This window comes from Aquila chrysaetos, chromosome 24 (assembly GCF_900496995.4).
Source record: "Aquila chrysaetos chrysaetos chromosome 24, bAquChr1.4, whole genome shotgun sequence".
Taxonomy (NCBI): Eukaryota; Metazoa; Chordata; class Aves; order Accipitriformes; family Accipitridae; genus Aquila; species Aquila chrysaetos.
In genome coordinates, this window is record NC_044027.1 from 13,710,785 (window position 1) to 13,728,362 (window position 17,578).

Sequence of the window (17,578 nt, forward strand, 5' to 3'; positions counted from 1 at the left end):
GGCGGCCCCGGGCCCGGCGGCAGCCGCCGCCGCCGTGCAGGACCCGACCGGGCTCCCCGCGGTCTGACCGGGCTCCCCCGGGCCCGGCCGAGGCCGCAGCCGCAGCGGTGCGGGCCGAGCGGGTTGGCCTGGCCTAGTGAGAGCCCTCAGCGGGGCTTCCGCGGTGCCGGGGCCCACCGGGCGGGCGGACGCTCTCCTCAGGGCTGCTGGAAGGGAGGCCCGTGCCTCCGGAGGTGTGCGCTAGGCTCTGACGCCCGGCGTGTTATTTTAAAATACCTATTTCTGCATTAAGGTCACATCTCGCTCTACACAGAGCCCTTTTTCACATGTCAAGAATGCTTCCGCTGCGCAAAGGCAAGGAGCTGCAGCAGACGTTTCCCAGCGGCAAAGCCAACCTGCAGCCTGGCAGTTAATTTGAATTTTTAGTGGGGAAGCAGAAATAGCCAGGCCTGGTGAGTCTTAACGGCCGCTCCTGTCGCCACCATGGAAGATGGGCTTCTGCACGTCAGAGGAGGCGGCAGTTCAGCATCCCCTTCTGCTCGGGGCAGCCTCTCCTAGCGAGCATACCCCCGCGGCACCGGGCACCTTCCAACACCACGTTAAACAACGCGGCTCACATCTGTCGCCTGTTTGTTTTCTCCTCCGTCCCCAGAGGGACAAGCGTGTACGCGGCGGGATGCAGCCATGGCGGTGACAGCTGGGCTGTGCAATGGCGCAGGCTCTTCTCCCCCACAACATGGAGCTGTACTGGGCAGCACTGGTGGAAAAACTGCAGCCCCTTAACCCTCCCTCCACTCCGTGGAGGGTTTAGATTTTAAAAATACATGTACGTGTGCACACATGCACATAGAAGTGTAATACATACGCATATACATGGTGCATTATGTGTAAGGGGCATAAATTTACGCAGACAGATTGCTCTTCGTTTATGCTAACGGGGGTCAGAGTATGCCTAACCCCGAGAGCAGAAGGTGGTGGTGTTTGTAATGGCCTTTTGTTCTCAGAGGAGATCATTCTCGGGGCTGGGCCCCAGGAAAGGCCGGTCCCCAGCACAGATGAACGCTGCCGTCGCTGCCAGGGTTACGTGATGGCAGAGACGCAAAGCTGTTGACCGTGGTCTTCATCCAAAAATTCCAGCTGGATTTTAAGTATCTCTAAATCCCAAGGCTTTTGAGTATCTCAGAGATACGGCCCAGGATGTTGAACTGATTGTATGGGAAACCAGCTGAGGAAAGAAGCCTTGGACAAAAATCTGACTTCTATACACTTAAGAAATGACTGAAGCACTCTGTATACAGAGGATCTGGTAATCTGGACTCCAGATCAGTGTTTGCAGTTATGGTTTTATATGAGCTATTCTTCTTGCTTCCAGAAATCATTTATGAGGCCAAATAATAGGAGAACTGGCTCCTAAAAGAATCTTGATTCCCGAGTTACAGAAATACAACAAAATATTACAGATTTAGTGTTAGTACTTCCCCAGAAAAGCAAAAAGAAATTAAAGAGAACAGTAATCATAAATACCAATTTGGCTCATTCAAGCATTCAAAGCTGGTTACTGTTAACAATTGCCCTGGAAATACAGTCAGCGAGCACGTGAGATATGGGGGACATTTTTATGGACATCATGTGCTTGGGAGAGGAGCAAGTCCCATCTCTGTGCTGGGTGCTGAAATCAGAGCATCACAAATTCTCTGGCATATGCTTGGGGATGGGGAAAGCAAGCACATAATCTCCTCGATAAAGTGTAATGCTGACATTGTTATTTCTAAAGTGCTGTAAACATTGATGGTATTTGATAAACAGGTACATAAAGCAAAACTAGCTAAAAACAAGGCTCCTGCCTTGAACGTGTACCCCGGGTTCACTTTGCTGTAACACGCTGTCTTCTCGTTCAAACCCAGGGATGTGTCACTGTGCTTTACTTAAGCTAAACTTCTCTTTTTATACCCAATTTTCCATGGCAGATCCCTTACTTGGTCCCAACCGTGGTACGGCACTGGGCAGGACCAGGCGTCCCCAGGTAGCTGTGGTGCTCACCCGGGTTATGCAGGGCAAGAGGCAGCCGACCAGGGTGCTCTGGCTGCACCCACCTTTCCCCTCCCGCAAAGTCAACTGTGCCAAACAAAAGAACAGGTTGGAAATTGAGCCTGGCAATAAAGAGGGTTTAATTTCTTTTGTCTCAGTCCTGGCTTTTTTTTTCCTGCAGTTTGCACGCTTTTTCTCTCCCCTTGAGTGCAGAAGGGACATGCCTCCATCCCTCCACCGAGGGTTTATTCTGGAGCAAACGGTTTAGGTCACCATCACGTTTTACAGGGAAAAGTAGTTTATAACTACAGTGGGGCCCAGCACTCCGAGGAAACATTTTATCAGAGAGCCCCAAACTGACGATTCAATTATTTTTCAATAAAACATCAGGGGAATGCGCAAACAGCTGCTCGCATCCTTCCACACAGCAAGTCAAACTTCAAGGGGAACAATAGCTGGGGAAAGGGGAGCCATCGCGGAGGCGGCGACAATGGGTTTCCTTACTCGGGGGCTTTGTTTGATTTCCCCGTCTCAGTTTTGAACTCCCTCCGCCGGAGAAAAGCGAGGGGGTAGGACGGGGAGAGGGGGAAGCAGGCAGAGGGGAAGGAGGGTCAGTGGGAGTTAAAGCCTTTTGCAGCCTTTCTCTCCCATTCATGTGGTAATTGGGTGTCAAGCAGAGATCAGTAAGATGGAGCCCGGCCTCTGTGCCCGGGTTAAACTGCAGCAGAAAGAAAGCGGGAGCTGAACCGATGGAGGCCTGAATGTCATTAGGGCGGGAGGAAGCGCCTCTCCCCCAGGAGCCCTTCTGCCGGGGTGCTGGGCTGGGGGGGCCGCTTCCCATTCAGGGCATCCCTGAAAGCGGCCAGACAAAGCGGGAGGGCGTCCGAACAATGCTGCACCCCCGGCTCTACCTTCAATAGGGAGCTCTAAACAGGCGTTTAACCTTCAGAACAGCTGAAACTGATACTCAAAGCTGAGGAGGTGGCTGGACCGCCACTGTTAGCCTCTTCCTGCGGCCAAGCCGGAGGCCACTTGGATGGCCGGAGGCGAGGAGGGAGGCCGTCGACGGCCTCGCTTCCTCGGCCCCGTTGGCACAGCGCTGGGGGTGCGCAGGGCCCCGTGCGGGTCGTGGGAGGTGTCACCTCCAGGGCAGGATCAGACCCCGACTCCTGCTCGGGCTGGCGAGACGCTGGCGTCCCCAGGGATGGCTGCTCAGCACCCTCGAGGATGGGGCTGGAGGAAGGCAGGGCCACACCGAGGAGGGGGATGCATCATAGTAGGGATCGTATCCCACGCCACAAGCCTGGGATCATTTGGCAAGGGATCTGGGGAGATCTGGGCAACGACACCCCTCCCGAGCAGGGGGATGCCCCGGCCTCGGACAGTTGCCATTGCCTGCGATTCCCGGGTTTGCCAGCCTGTACTGCATGACCCCAGCTGCCCAAAGCTCTCCCAGAGCCTGGCCTGGCATCATCTGTGCCTATGGGTGGGATTTTTAATCAACCAGGAGAAAAGAGGGTCAAATCCTGGGTTATTTTGGAAGGCGGGATTTGCCACTGAAACGGGCCGGGCTCAAAAAGAGCGGAGCAGGACGTGTCCCGTGCTCCCCAAGCCTCACCCTGCCGCACAGCCTGGCCATCCTGTGCTGTGCAGGAGCTAAGCAGCAAATGGCCCTGAAGACATTTTCTTCCCTAGTGAAGCCTTTCTGCTTTAAGTAGGAAAGCTGCCATCCCTTCCGTCTGCACGCAGCATGACAAGACGCAGGCGCTTTCCGCAGACCATAATTTTGATGGAATCCCCTGCAACACAGCCCCTTCAAACTGGAGGGGGAGAAGCTGTCCCTGGCCCTGCTCGTGGTTACACTGGAACCACTCAGGGGAATCGCGTATTTCCATTTCTAAAGAGCGCACCAAAGGATAGTCCCTTCTTTAGTCCAGAATATTTCCCTCTCGCTGCTTAAAGGCAAAGCTAGCTCGCCAGCGTGTGGAGGAGCAGGCGGCTGTCATTGTTTGGGAAGACTCCAGCACACCAAGAGTGGCAGGAGGAGGCTGGAGAGATGCAGTGTTAAAGACTGTCACAGACTTTCTCAGCAGCAGAAATTAATTTCACCCAGAAAGGTCCTGAGCAGCTTGCAAAGCTGCCACCTGCATTTAGGCTAAAACACGGTCCAGTTTTGCACACCAAGCATGGCCTGGCTGAGCTGGACCTAGAGCTAGAAAGAGACTATGATCAGAGAGAAAGTTGCAGCATCATTTTTTCTTAATGTTATTGTCACTGTCCAGGATGCAGGGTCTGGGAGAAGCAGTCATCTCCATGGTGAAAAGTACATTTGGTTTGTAAAGCTCTTTGGCTTTGCTTGAATTAATAGGCTAATAATAACCCAGGAAAGGATTTTAATGTTTTCTTAACCTCACGCAAACAGCTTTTAAGTATTTTAATTAAAAAAGAATAATACCTCATACTTTATATATAGTACTTTTATCTATACACAGCTGTTGAGCCAGACTAGCGTATTGATCAAAGGAGTGAGATAAGTCTCGCAAGGTGTCTCTAATCATAGAAAGAGGATTCAATTAGCATCTTCCTTAAAATCGCACAAATAAAAAGAAATTTAAAAAAATCAGACCATGATTAAGCACTGGCTGCTTCTTCCAGACACCTCTCTGCTGGAAGTGCTTTGTCCCAGCATTGATCCTGGGCTCAGTACTGCACTTGCACTTGTATTCCTGGGCTGAGAGCTTCAGAGACACTTGTACCTAGGCTTCATTTTTCCAGAGGAGCTGGGACTTTAAAAAGGCCCCAGGATTTCAACCCAAAGCTGACAGCCAACAGAAAAACTCTAATTGGTGTAGCTGGGTTTTGCAGGGAGTCTTGAAGCATTGCCAAGTGCGACACAACCCTCCTCAGTAAGGACAAACAGCACAAATGTGAGCCACCAGATCTCCAGTGGGGACCAGAGCTGCTAGTTTTAACCCCCCCCAACGCCACATTGCCATCAGCATCCCCAGGCAGGGCGGCTCCTTACAGGATAACTCACAGCTACAAACACACCTTCATGGGGCTCCCCTCTCCCTGGGAAATCTGGCACAGAGGCGTGCGTGTGTGGTACGTGCACGCCCCAGCTCTCCGGCACAGCACCGTGCTGCGTCGGTACCGCTGAGCTCTGCAGGTCTCCCCTATCGAAGGCCTGTGTATCAGTGCCCCCGGTGCGGTTTGCTGAGCTGTTTCTCAGTCGTTCAGCATCTCCATCTCCCCGGAACAGGAGCTCTCACCTCTGGGGGGGCCTGTCCTGCTTCTCTTGCCTGCACCCTGCAACTACAACCTTCCTCCCACTTGCAGCTGGCCGGGAACGTGGGGCTCAGGGTGAGCTCCCTGCTATGCTCCGGTCAGGTCCCAGCCCCTCGGTTGTGTCAGCACCAGCAAGGGCTAAATCCTGCTCCTTGCACGGGCCTCGGCTGTGCCTATAATCCCCATCCATCTCCAAAACCCAACAATACAAGCCGGTCTCCACTTGGATGGGCTTACTTGCAAATAAATAACAGCCATACTTCCATAAGCCTCCAAAGCTATTTGCATCTGTGTTTAACAGGCAGTGCCCTGAATGCCGGATTTGCTTGGCTTTTTTAACCTAACATGCTCTCAGACAGGAACACAGCGCTGAGCCTTGCCCTGCGGCCCCTCTTCCTTCAGAGCGGCTTTGTGTGCAGGGCAGCACGGCCATTTCTTCCAGGAAGGGAGAGCACGCTCCCATATCCTCCTGTACTTCTTCAAACCATCCATCTCCAGACAACGACCCCCAGGACTGACTTCAGGGAGGCCAAGTTTTCACCCGTTCCCTTTAGCAGAGGGCTGGGTGAGGCCAGGCAATTCGGGTCGCTGCCCACCACCTGCCTGGCACAAGGAGGTGACCTCGAAGTCTCCGCCAGGCGCAGACTTCGGTCAGGAGCCCGAGCGGAGGGGAATGCCACCGCCTGGGATTGCCGCTGGCCTCACGCTGGACCATACCCGAAACATCTTCTCCACCTCAGACAGGGTCTGACCTGTCCGCTGCCTGGGTTACCTTCTCCCTGCTCCCAGCGCCCTGTGCTCCCCTCCCTCCGCTTCCCAGGGCTCTGACCCCCCTGGGGGGGCCGTGAGACCCCAGGGGAGCCCCTAAAGCGGTCCCCCCTGAGGGGAGACGTTTGCCGAGCCCAGCCCGCCCTCCACCGGCGGCTGCGAGAGGAACAGCGTCCGAAAGTGGGACCGGAGCACCCGCAGCCATCACTGCAACAGCCTGCACCAGCCCCCCGAGGCCGGGGGACCGCCCCCCGGCAGGCAAAGCCACCTCGTTCGAAGGCTGAACCCCACAGGCACTGCACGGCTGTGGGAATGAGGCCTGTTTTCCACCGAGCTGGGGGGTTGCTTTGGGACAGAGGCTGTCCCAGGAGCTGCACCCTTCCAGGAGCAGTGTTGGACCATGCTGCTCTTCCACCCCCCATCCTCACCTGGCTCCAAGCTGGGCCTGCCCCAGGGTCACTGTGTCCAGGGGACCGAAAAACTAAAATTAAAGCTTTTAGCTTACGAGATGCTGGAGAAGCCATTAATTTGAACATGCCCGCCGCTGCATCTGGTATATAATGGATGCAAATTTCCAGCGCTTTTCCCATGGTGTGTCTCACCAGGCAACACACTTCACCCAGGCTCACGCAAGACGTTTCTCCCTGGTACCTGCGTACCATGAAGGAGCCAGTTTCTCCTGTCCCCAGGGTTGGATGCAGAGGGTCTAAAAGATGGTTCTGGCAGTAAGGGAAGGGGAATGGGTACGAAAAAACTTATCCGCAAAGGCAGAAAGGAGCTGGGAGGTTGAATGCGGCCAAATATGGAACGAAGCAGCAGAAGAGGAAAAGAGGGAACAGGAGAGGGGCAGAGGAGCCAGACATGCCCGGGTAAACCAGAAGAACTGGGCCAGGACAAACTGGGATGGCAACGCTGAGAACAAGACCAGGAGAAAGGGGGAGTAGGGAGTCGGTGGAGGGGTCTGGGAAGGGTCTCATCAACAGGTTGTTTTCACACAGGCATCAAACCCAGCAGCAAGGGGACTGCTTCCTCCTGCTCCAAGGCGAGCTAAAGTCCGCACAGGGAGGTCATGCTCTGGAGTGGCAGTTCCCAGTTCCCAAACCAGCACAGTCCCTTGCCTCCCCACACACAGCAGGACTGGACAAGGACGAGATAGGAAACTCCAGCGTAGCCCATACTCGCATTTAATCGTGAGGACAGGACAGACTGGGGCAGGCAGGTACGCTGGTGTGGAAGCACAGCTAGAAGAGCAGACACACCCTGCCCTCACAAAAGACAGACGTCATTTTAAGGAGTAACCCTGCTAAAAGCATGAAAACAAATCATCAAAAAAAAAAAAAAAAAGAATAAGAAGAAATCCCAACCAAGAGTTTTCTCTGGAACAGAGGTTTCTGCATGGTCTCCAAGGACTGGAATCGGACATCGCTGCTAAGGCTGTTTCACGTCAGACACAACGTGGGGAATTCACATAGCGCAAGTCAGGTGTTTAACATGGACATTTCAGTTCGGGGCCTGTCTCCTGCAGTGGAGACAGGGAGGGCTCTTGTGGGAAGGGATGCAGAGCGTGTGAAGTCAGGCTCTCACAGAGACCACCCTCCTGAAGACTTCCTCTCCCCTAGGCAAGGTGCCTCCTGCATTCAGGGCACAGACATCACAGCAGGAAAGCCCCAAGAGCTGCTCCACGGTGCTGAGTACGTCTAAGCAAAGGCAAACCAGGCCCACTCTCCCACCTGCTTTCTGCAAGGAAGGTGCACAAAACAAGGCTGCATCCACAAAAGGTGGAAGTAAGAGACCCAGAGAAGTGTCCACAAGATAGTGGGGTTCGCTCATGTCCTTCACCATGGAGCAAGGCCACAAGGACATACACAGCTGCACTCACACTGGAAGAGGAGAATCAGTCCCAGATGAGCGTCCCGTCTCCCTGCGAGAGAAAAGGCCTCTCCAGGAGAGGACAGGTCTGGGCTATCCCTCCACCTACTGCACAAACCCGGGACACATTCAAAAGTACAGACAATAAATTAAGATTGGGAAAAAAAAAAAAGTCAGCGTGTATAATATATATATATAATATAATATAATGTGCGTGTGATTGTGACAAATAGAAATGTCATCCCCAGGAGAGAGCAAGGCAGAAACACATCCCTGTCCCTCTCCTGAGCCTGGCACTACCCTGCTCCCCTGATTCACAGCAGAAACACCAGTGGGGCCACGCAGGGGGCATGGGTTGCACCTGGCACCCAGCTTCCCTCTGCCAGCGGGGCCCCTGTGCCAAGGAGGAGCTGGCTGCTTGGAGGAGTGGGGAAAGAGCCCAGCACTGGTCCCTTCATGGCCTTCACAAGGAAGGGTTGCTGCAGGCAGGAAAAGGGAGGGAAATACAGGAAAAGCAAAGTGGAATGGCAGGGGCACCCCACCCCTCCTCAACTGGCCAGGGCCCTGCCCCTCCCATGGCACAGGACCACCACCGCTGTACCAAGTAGAAAATAAAGCCATAATGAGTCTATGCTTTGGTATGTAACCATCCCCCTCCCCTCAGTCCCCCCTGTGTTCCCCCCAAACCATTATCCGTAAAACTCATCAAATAAAATCTCTAGTGTGCCTTTATATCACTCCTTGAACCTTTCCTTCCCCAGTGCCTGCCTTGCCCCCCTCTCCCCAACAGGATCTGGGGAGATGCCTTGCTTGAACCCCACCGGTTACAGCTTCTGCTGTCCCGATTGGATCCTGTCAAACACTGCCTGGTCCAGTGGCAGGTAACGGCCTTGCCTGGAGTCCAGGAAGTACAACCTATCCTTCACCAGCGCGGGGTCGAAACCCTGTTTCCGCAGCTCCATCTTCTGGAACTTGTAAGTGCCTAGAGCAGGGAGAGAACAAGGAATGAGCGGTCACTGACTGCACACACTCCCATCCCCACTGCACCTGTGCTGCCCCAGACCCAGCCTTGCACCCCTACACCTCCAAACCACCAGAGGAACTCGCTAGGGGCTCTGTGGGGCAGAGGAGCTCCATCCTGACCCTACCACAGAGTGGTCTCCATAACCACGTTTCCCCCCTCAGGCTCCCCCCAGCTCCGAGTCCGGAGTGAGTGCGCATGCCACGGCTCACTTGTTTTGGAGACTTCGTGCAGGAACCGCAGGAAGACAGGACGTGCGTACAGCGGCAAGGCCTTTTTCAGCTCGCTGGCAAAGCCTTCTAGGTCACAGGAGTTCTCCGGGTCAGCGATGGCTGCCATTCCTGCCTTCCCTTCAATCCCTAAGAGGCAGAGAAGAAGGGAGAACACTCAGACACACTGTCCCTGTAGCATCATCTCCCTCTGCCCCACACCAGCAAGGCCTCTGGCACAGACCCTGCTTTGTACTGAAGTGCTGGCACGTCCAGCTGTGTCACTGGCTGTGTCACCACCCTGCGGCTAAGGCTGCCAGCGACACCCTGCGGTCACGGTCACCTCCTCCCAGAGGATGCAGATGCACTTGCAGCCTGTCCACAAAGGACACAGGGTCCTTCCAAACCAGCCAGAATCAGACCAAAGCTTGAGAAAGGGAGGGAACCCTCTGGTTCCTGCTAGGCACATCTCCAGTGGCCTCTTCCCAGCTCGCCCATGGGGAGCCTTGGTCCAGCCTCTTCCAAAAGGCCTGCCTGCCTCCCTTGATCGTCCTCTTCCCTCTCAGCTACCTGGGATTTCCACACCATAAACCACCACGTCCGCCAGGTTGAGGATGCGGCTCAGTGTCCCTTCCACCTCTGTGGTAGAGACGTTCTCCCCCTTCCAGCGGAATGTGTCCCCAGTGCGGTCCCGGAAGTACATGTAGCCATATTTGTCCATCACCAGAACATCCCCTACAGGAAAGGGAGGAATAGGCAAAAAATTAGGTGTCAGAGGGGCTAGGAGCTGCCCTAGAACATCTCAGGGCAGTGCCACTAGCCTGGGACAGCCTCCACACCCACCCAGGTACCCTTCTCTGCTCTCAGTGGATGGAAGGGTCCTGCTTGTCTCACCTGTGAGATAGGCAGCGTCCCCTTTTGTAAACACATCCCTGGCGATTTTCTTGTTGGTGGCTGACTGATTCAGGTAGCCGTCAAAGTGCTGCATGGGGTTGCTCTTGACAATGCGGCCCACCAGTTGCCCTGGCTCCCCTGCAGGGAGAAAAGAGGGGATGAAGGGAGGCAGCAACCACCTGCACCCAAGCAAAAAGGCTGTCTAATGGGGTTGGCAGGGTTTAACTGAGCAGAGACTCAAACCTAGGTAAATTATCTTGAGGTATCAGAAAAGACTCAACACAGGGCTAAGGAGCCTTATCCCTGTGGTTGCCCTCACCTGGTTTGCAGCAGATACAGACACCATCTGGCCCCCGGATCAGCTCCATGGTGTCTTCATCCACCTTCACCAAGCCGATGGGGTACACACCTGGTAGGATCCTGCTGTTGAAGCCACATGACCCAACCTAGAACAGGAAGAGCTCAGAGCTGTGGGTAGCAGTAGCTCTCTCCTGCCCTGAGCCCACTGCTCACGACCATTGAGGATACCACAGAGCTGGCACCGCACAACAACCAAAACCCCTCCAGGTGGACGGCAACCCACGCCAAGCCTCTTGAAGCAAGAAACCAGGAGCAAACAGCCCATCTGGGTTTCCAACCCTGCCCAGGCCAGCAGGCACCCTCTGGGACACGGGGAGGATGGTGGGGCCTTACATTGTTATCAAAGTTTCCCAGGCTGCAGTTGCATTCAGTGGCCCCGTAGAACTCAGCCACCTGGGCGATGCCGAAGCGGGCCATGAACTCCCGCCAGATGGAGGCACGCAGCCCGTTGCCCAGCGCCATGCGCACCCGGTGCTGCCGCTCCACCTCCTGGTACGGCTGGTTCAGCAGGTAGCGGCAGATCTCACCAATGTATTGTACAATCTGGGAGGGATGGAGAGGAAAGACTCACTAGGACCCCTCTGCCAGGCCCCGGGTTGTCTGGACTTTCTTCAGGACAGGTAGAAACGGCACAACATGCCCAAAGTCCCCTAAAGAGGCCGCAGTAAAACCCAGGAGTCCTGCTAGCTCACCCAGTGCCTGCCATTCCCTCGTTAACCCTCCCCTCCAGGCTGTGAAACCTATCCAAGACCTCCTGGCTAATGCTGGAACACATGGAATTACCACCCCAAGTGGGAAGGACAAAGCCCCACCACCTTGGAAGGTGGTTTGGGATGGACAGGCAGAACCAGTCCAGGCCTCCCCCTCTTTTAGCAGCTGGGCTTTCCCCAGCACAGCACGGATCCCCAGGCTCCACTCCCCACTCCCAGCTGGCCCCTTGCCTCACAGCCTCACCGTGCAGTTGTATTTCACGCAGTCCTCCCAAAAGTGTGAGGCCGAGAACTTCTTGCGGATGACAACTGTCATGCCCTGCAGCAGGCACTGCCCAACCCCGACGATGTTCCCTGCGGAGAGGCAGCCAGGGGAGCCCTCAGTCCCCAGACACCTCCAGCCCAGCCAGCTTGGGGAGGTCTGGCAGGGCAAGGTGGACACCACGTGCTGGCTCACAACAGATGGATGTTCACCTAGCCAAAGGCCCCAGGACCACAGGCACCAAGGAGGAGATGCATGGCAGCGAGATCTGGGGCAGCACTTTGCACCTAGACATCCCAGCACATCTCAGCCAGCCAGACGGGTACCACTTCCCCTTCCCCCTGACTTTCCATGGGGAGCAGCAATAAGGAGCAGCTATTCCAAAGCCAGGCTAGGAGATGGGATAACACCCTGACTTCCCGCTCCAAAGGTCAGCCAGATCAATTCTTGGCTCCCAGGGAAAAAGCAGAAAGCCTCGGTCAGACACTGCCAGCGGCAGTCAGCTCCTCCTCGACATGGATATCATTGCTACACCAGCCTGAGCCCTGGGCTCAGGAGGGGAAGAGACAGTCCCGGCATGCAGGGCTCCATATGGCACACATTACCTGCAGCGTGGTAGAGCGGGAGGCAGTCGTACACCACATCGTCAGGTCTCATGCGAAAACCGTAAAAAACTAAGCTGCACATGCGGAAGTACCTGGAGCAGGAGGGTCAAGAGGCATGTCAGCAGCAGAGCCAGAGGCACTGTGCTAGGACAGGGCAGAGCTCAGCCCTGTCCTGCCCCAAGCCCCTGCCCATGGCCTTACCGGCAGTTCACCACAATGGCAGCCTTGGGCAGCCCCGTCGTGCCAGAGGTGTAGATGTAGAAGAGTTTATCTGGAGAGCAATGAGGAGACAAGGTCACATACCCAATCTAGGAGCTGGCTGAATCGGGAGAGGGGGACAAGTCAAATTTATAAACTCTGCTCGTGCCAGCTGAGCCAAAACTTTGTTATGTGACAGCACCAAGAACATGCTGGGTTCACACTGGGCAGATCAGGTCTGTTGGGCACATGGAGGGCACGACAGGATACTGCTCCACACAGGGCTGGCCTTCAGACACCAGAGTCATACCCATCCCAAACACCCCAGGCCCTGCTGCAGACGTCCACCACCGGCCTCCCGAGCAGATGTTCTTGCCGGTGTTGTAACCAGCTGATCCATGAAAATACCACCATGAGTTTGGCCCCCAAGAGCTGACCACATACCAAGAAAGCCCTTATCAGGTGGGGGTGGCTGGTGCTGCTGGGCCATCTGTAGGAGGGGGTCCAGGTGTTTCGCACCAGGAAGCGTGGACTCGGGGCTTCCTTCCCCGGACCAGAAGAGATGGATAGATTTCTGCAGGGAGGGCTGCACTTCCTGAATTGCTGAGAAAGTAAAGAGGGGAGATGGAGAAAGACCGCAGGGTGGATACAGCACAGAGACCCCTTGCCCTCCCAGACAGTCTCAGGGAGACACTGCCCCAGGTAACAGTACACTCGCTGTGCTCGGCAGAGTCCCCAAAGGGCTGACAACCATCCCATGTGGATGTCATTCCCATGATTAACAGATGCTGGGGCCACAGCCCAGGCCCCTTCAGGGACCAGAAGATCCTGTTCTCCACCTCTCCCCAGCCAAAACCTCGTTGGTGCCAAGAGGTCTGTTGACACCGTCAATCTCAGAGGCGTGGGCTGAAACACATGAGGAGCTGGAGCCGAGGTGCTGCAGGGATGTGGCTAACAGCCATGGAGAGCAAGGGGAGGCCTGGCCCAGCCCAGTGCTCCATGCAGGGTATGGATCCAAGAGGCACAAGGACACCCAGGCTGGCCTGCCTGGGAGCCAGACAGCACTGAACTCCAGATCCTGTCCAGTGCCAGATCCTGCCCAGTGGCCAAAGGGACCAACAAGAAAAAAAACAGATCCCATTCCAAATGTCCCCTCTTTTCCAGATCCCTGCTCTGTGGTGGGCAGGAAAGTAGCACTAAATCCATTGACATGCCCCTCCCCGAGTTCAGAGCACCCCTGACGCGTCTGCCTACCCCTCACCTTCCATCATCTCCACACCAAAAACCACAGCCTTGGAGTTGGAGATTGTGATGCAGTGCAGCAAGGCCTCCATGCGCAGGTGGGAATTCACGAGGGCGGTCTCCACCCCAATCTTGGCCAAGCCAAGCCACAGCCCCACGTACTGATTGCGTGACTCCATGAAAAGAGCCACCACATCACCAGAGCGGAAGCCTTGGCCGTGGAAAAAATTGGCCACCCGGTTGGAGTACTCATCCAGCTGCCGGAAGGTCCAGCTCTCGCCCGTGCCTTGGAAGATCAGCGCTGTCTTCTCTGGGTACTTTTTCATGGTCTTCTGGAAGATCTTGGCGATTGTATTCTTCTCCCTCACATGCCTCCATACCTGCCATTTCACCCGCAACAGGACCAGCCCCGTGCTGCCAAAGGAAGGGGAGCAAGAGGGCAGCTACTCAGTGACCCCTGCAAAAGCACTTCCTCCAGCAAAGCCAGCACAGCACAAGGACCTTCCTAGGAGCTGCAATAGCCCAGCACTGCTCCAGGCCCTACTCTAGGTCAGCAGCAGCTCTGGGTGCTCCCCTGAGCTGTGTGGACATAGGCAGAGCTCATCTGCAAAGATGCTTATAGTGAGGAACTGATGGAGGCCAGGGAGAGATGTGTTTTAGAAGGCTGCAGACAGGAATGTCCCCGATCAAAAGGGGCATTTTTGAGCCTCAGGAGCTCTCCAAGAGGTGCCACCGCTCCCTCCCCACAAATCCTTACCAGGAGCTGGCACAGCCTGGTACCAACTCAGAAGTGACCCTGCACAGGCACCTGGTGCCACGCCAGCAGCTTTAGGGACAGTGTGAAGTACAAGGACAGTCACTAGACTTCAGAGCTCAGCTGAAATCTATCTTTCCTGTGAAAACTTTGCCCAAGAGTTTGGAGCCGCCTGGGCGCGGCAGAGGGAGATCTCCTTCCAGCTGGGCCAGGTGCCAGCAGAAACCCAGGGCTGTGCAAGGAGCTGGGGGCTGTGCTCACACATATGCCAGAGCAGAGCAGTGGGCCAGGGGGAGGGTGGATGGTTGGGCCATCCCAGTCAGGACACCTACGTGACATCCCTTCGTATTGTCTTGATGAATATGAAGAAGAAGTCCCATCCACCGGATCCCAGGTAGAAGATGAAGAGAGCAGGGATGGCCTGGATCCAGGACAGTTCCAGACTGACCCTGAAGAACAGCAGCAGCGCTGCAAAAGCAGCCAGACGCAGCATCGTGGCCTGCGGAGAGAGAAACCACGGTCATCAACCCATGCACATGGGACTTGGTGATAATGAACCCATGGGCAGGGGTTGCGTTAGCAGCCCCCAACTTCCTGGATGAGGTCCCTGAGTCATCACTCCTCCTGGCAGCGAGGCTGTAACCTAGCAGCCCAGAGCTCCCACAGATGTAACTTTACCAGACCTTTGAGATGGCCTCCAATTAAGCCACCAGTATGGCACTGCATAGTGCCAGCTGAGAGCCCAGCCATTCCCACCTGGGGAGCCACATCCTGCACACCAGCCAGGGGCACGGCCATGCCACAGCAGCGCAAGATGCAGGATTAAGTCACTTCATGGATGTGGGAGCGGAGTCATGGCAGGAGACCCCATACAGATGTTTGGCAGGCACGAGGGTGTTGCTAGGCAGGGCTGGCTCAACCCCTCACTCCCAGCCTGGCAAAGCCCAGCTCCAAATTCTTCCCTACTCCAGGGATCCCTCTGTCCCCATAACCCAGGTCTCCCAGGCCCGCAGCATCAGCTCTCCTGCACGCCTGGCTTCAGGACAGCCAGCACGGCTGGTGGGAGAGCACAGCTTCACACACTCCCTGACACAGCTCAGACAGGAACAGGGACAGGAAACTCAGTCCTTTGAGCTCTGCTCATGTTTGCAAACCCTCGCGTTGGTGGGCAGTTTCCTGGCCTGGCTCTGCAGGAGACACTGCCAGAGCGGGTCGGGGACGAGGCAGGCGCAGGCGTGCCCTGGCCAGGCTGGAGTGGGCAGTACAAGGGCTGTTGCTGCTGCCAGGAGCACCCAGACCCCCCACCCCATGACCTGTGGACAGTGACTCAGTCTCTGGTATCCCCCAAAAAGCACCTCTGTCCCCATCCCAAACACACCCCAGATGTGGCTCTGAGACTGACAGGAGACTGCGATCGAGCACAGGCTCTTTTCAGGTGACAGCACTGGGCAGAAGAAAGTGACAGCAATGTGACCCTCACAGCTCGAGGGCTCCTAGATAAAACTGGTCCTTCCCGGCATGGATGCAGGCCGAACAGGAAGGAAACACTCACATAACTTCCTTTTCCCTCTTGAAGGTGGATTCACTGCTCTGAAGCTGGCAGCCCTGAGTGGGCTCTGCCACAACCGGCGGGGCCAGGAGCCACACTTGTGGCTTTCCCTCTGCTCTGTGCAGTTCCCCCAGGTCCAGGGAGCCTCTGTGGATTTGGTAAGAGATACTGGCAGGGTGGGAGCCAAGGCAGTGCCACGTGGTCACCGTGCCCTGGCATGTCATGCAGGCTGTCTCACCTCTGAGCTGTGCTATCAGCAGCAGACAGGGATGCACCAGAGTGCAAGGTGCCGCTCCTGGGTGGAGGCCTGGAGACATCCTCCAGTTTGCAGTCCCTGCCCAGAGAACCTTCCTCATGCCAGCAGCCTCTGAGCTCTCTCCACCAAACACCTCCCAGGCCTGAGGTCCCACAACACAGTCCACCAGCCTTTTAGCAGGGCAGGACTCACTGCATTTTTGCCTAGAAGCCTCTCTCTGCAGCTAAACAGGGAAACTCTTAGACCACCATCAAACTACTATGTCTTGGCCGAGACCCGGGCCCTTCGTTACACACTCACACCAAACAGACAGACATGGAGAGCCAGCGGTGGGGGAGCCACACTCTGTGTGGGCAGCAAGGTGCTTAATCTCCCACTTGAAGGCAAGACGGGCCCAGACAGGCCCTCATTATCCTCTGCTCGCATCTCTGCCTCACACTGCATCTCTGCCTCTCTGCCTCATACCGGCATGCCCGGTGCCTCCGTGCCTCCCGCTGAGAGAGAACTGGTGCATAACTGAGAGATAACCAGTGCATTACTGCCAGAGACCTCCAGCCCTGCCGTTAAGGATTCAGGTCTTGTCTAGCTGCATCAGCACAGAGAAAATTAAGACCTGCCTGTAGCTCCACAGCCAGCGGGCATGAAGGCAAACCGCAGGGATCCATCACCCGGAGGCACAGAGAGCCAAGGAGAGCCTGGGGAGCAGGTCACAGGGGGGACAACAGGCAGGCAACGGGGCTCCAAGAAGTCCCTGCGCTAATGGTCAAGCTTCAGGGGCTGAGAGATCCCCAAAGGCATCTCTCCAGCATAAGCAGCTGGGGAGGCACCTGTCCCCCCACTTGCCCCAGGGCAGGGTGAAGAGGATGAGCCCACCGGCCCCGGGGAAGGATGGGGAGGATGAAGCAGGGTCCCCCCATTTTACCCTCCCCGTCCTTCCCCGGGGCCGGTGCGCTCACCCCCAGCAGGGAGGGTGAGCAGCTCAGCCCCAGTTCTCTCTGACGGGGTTAGAGGGACCGGGAGGCCCATGAGGGCCTCTCACCGGGGCTGCAGCCGGGACCCTCCTTCCCCAACCCCGGCCAGGCCCCGGAACGAGCTGGTATCCGCGGGAGGAGCCCCGCAGCCCGCTGAGGGGAAGGGCCGCGGCGCCTCATGAGGAGACCGGGCGGCTGCGGGGCCCCGGTACCGCCCGCAGGGCCCCAGCGCCTCATGAAGAGACCGAGCGGCTGAAGGGTGCCGGTACCTCATGAGGAGACCGGGGGGCTGAGGGGTCCCTGTACCGCCCCGCAGGGCCGCGGCGATTCATGAGGAGACCGTGGACCGCGGCGGCCCCGCCCGGCCGCCCGCGGGGAGGCAGCGTGACCGCCGCGGCGGAGCAGAACGGCGCCGGGAGGTCACGGAAGAGAAAAACGGTGCCGCGCTCTTACCGGGCTCCGGGGCGTCCGCTGCGGCCCGGCCACCTGCACCGGGAGCAGGGCCGGGAGCGGGAGCGGGGCCCGCCCGCCGCTGCGGCACGGAGCGGGGCGGGGCGCGCAGCGCGGCCCGCCGGGAGTTGTAGTCCCGCCCGG

At 56.6% G+C, this 17,578-nt stretch overlaps 1 protein-coding gene across 1 annotated transcript; it reads right to left on the reverse strand.

Annotated features, from left to right (window-relative positions):
* Positions 1-7,252: 7,252 nt before the first annotated feature.
* SLC27A4 (solute carrier family 27 member 4) lies at positions 7,253-17,575 on the reverse strand. Its single transcript, XM_030000805.2, has 13 exons — positions 17,438-17,575; positions 14,541-14,707; positions 13,474-13,868; positions 12,657-12,815; positions 12,216-12,285; positions 12,015-12,106; positions 11,392-11,501; positions 10,771-10,980; positions 10,397-10,523; positions 10,078-10,215; positions 9,754-9,918; positions 9,187-9,333; positions 7,253-8,935 (listed from the first exon to the last, which is right to left on the reverse strand). The coding sequence occupies exons 2-13, from the start codon at positions 14,699-14,701 to the stop codon at positions 8,778-8,780; spliced, it is 1,932 nt and encodes a 643-aa protein (XP_029856665.1). The 5' UTR covers positions 14,702-14,707; positions 17,438-17,575; the 3' UTR covers positions 7,253-8,777.
* Positions 17,576-17,578: the final 3 nt, after the last annotated feature.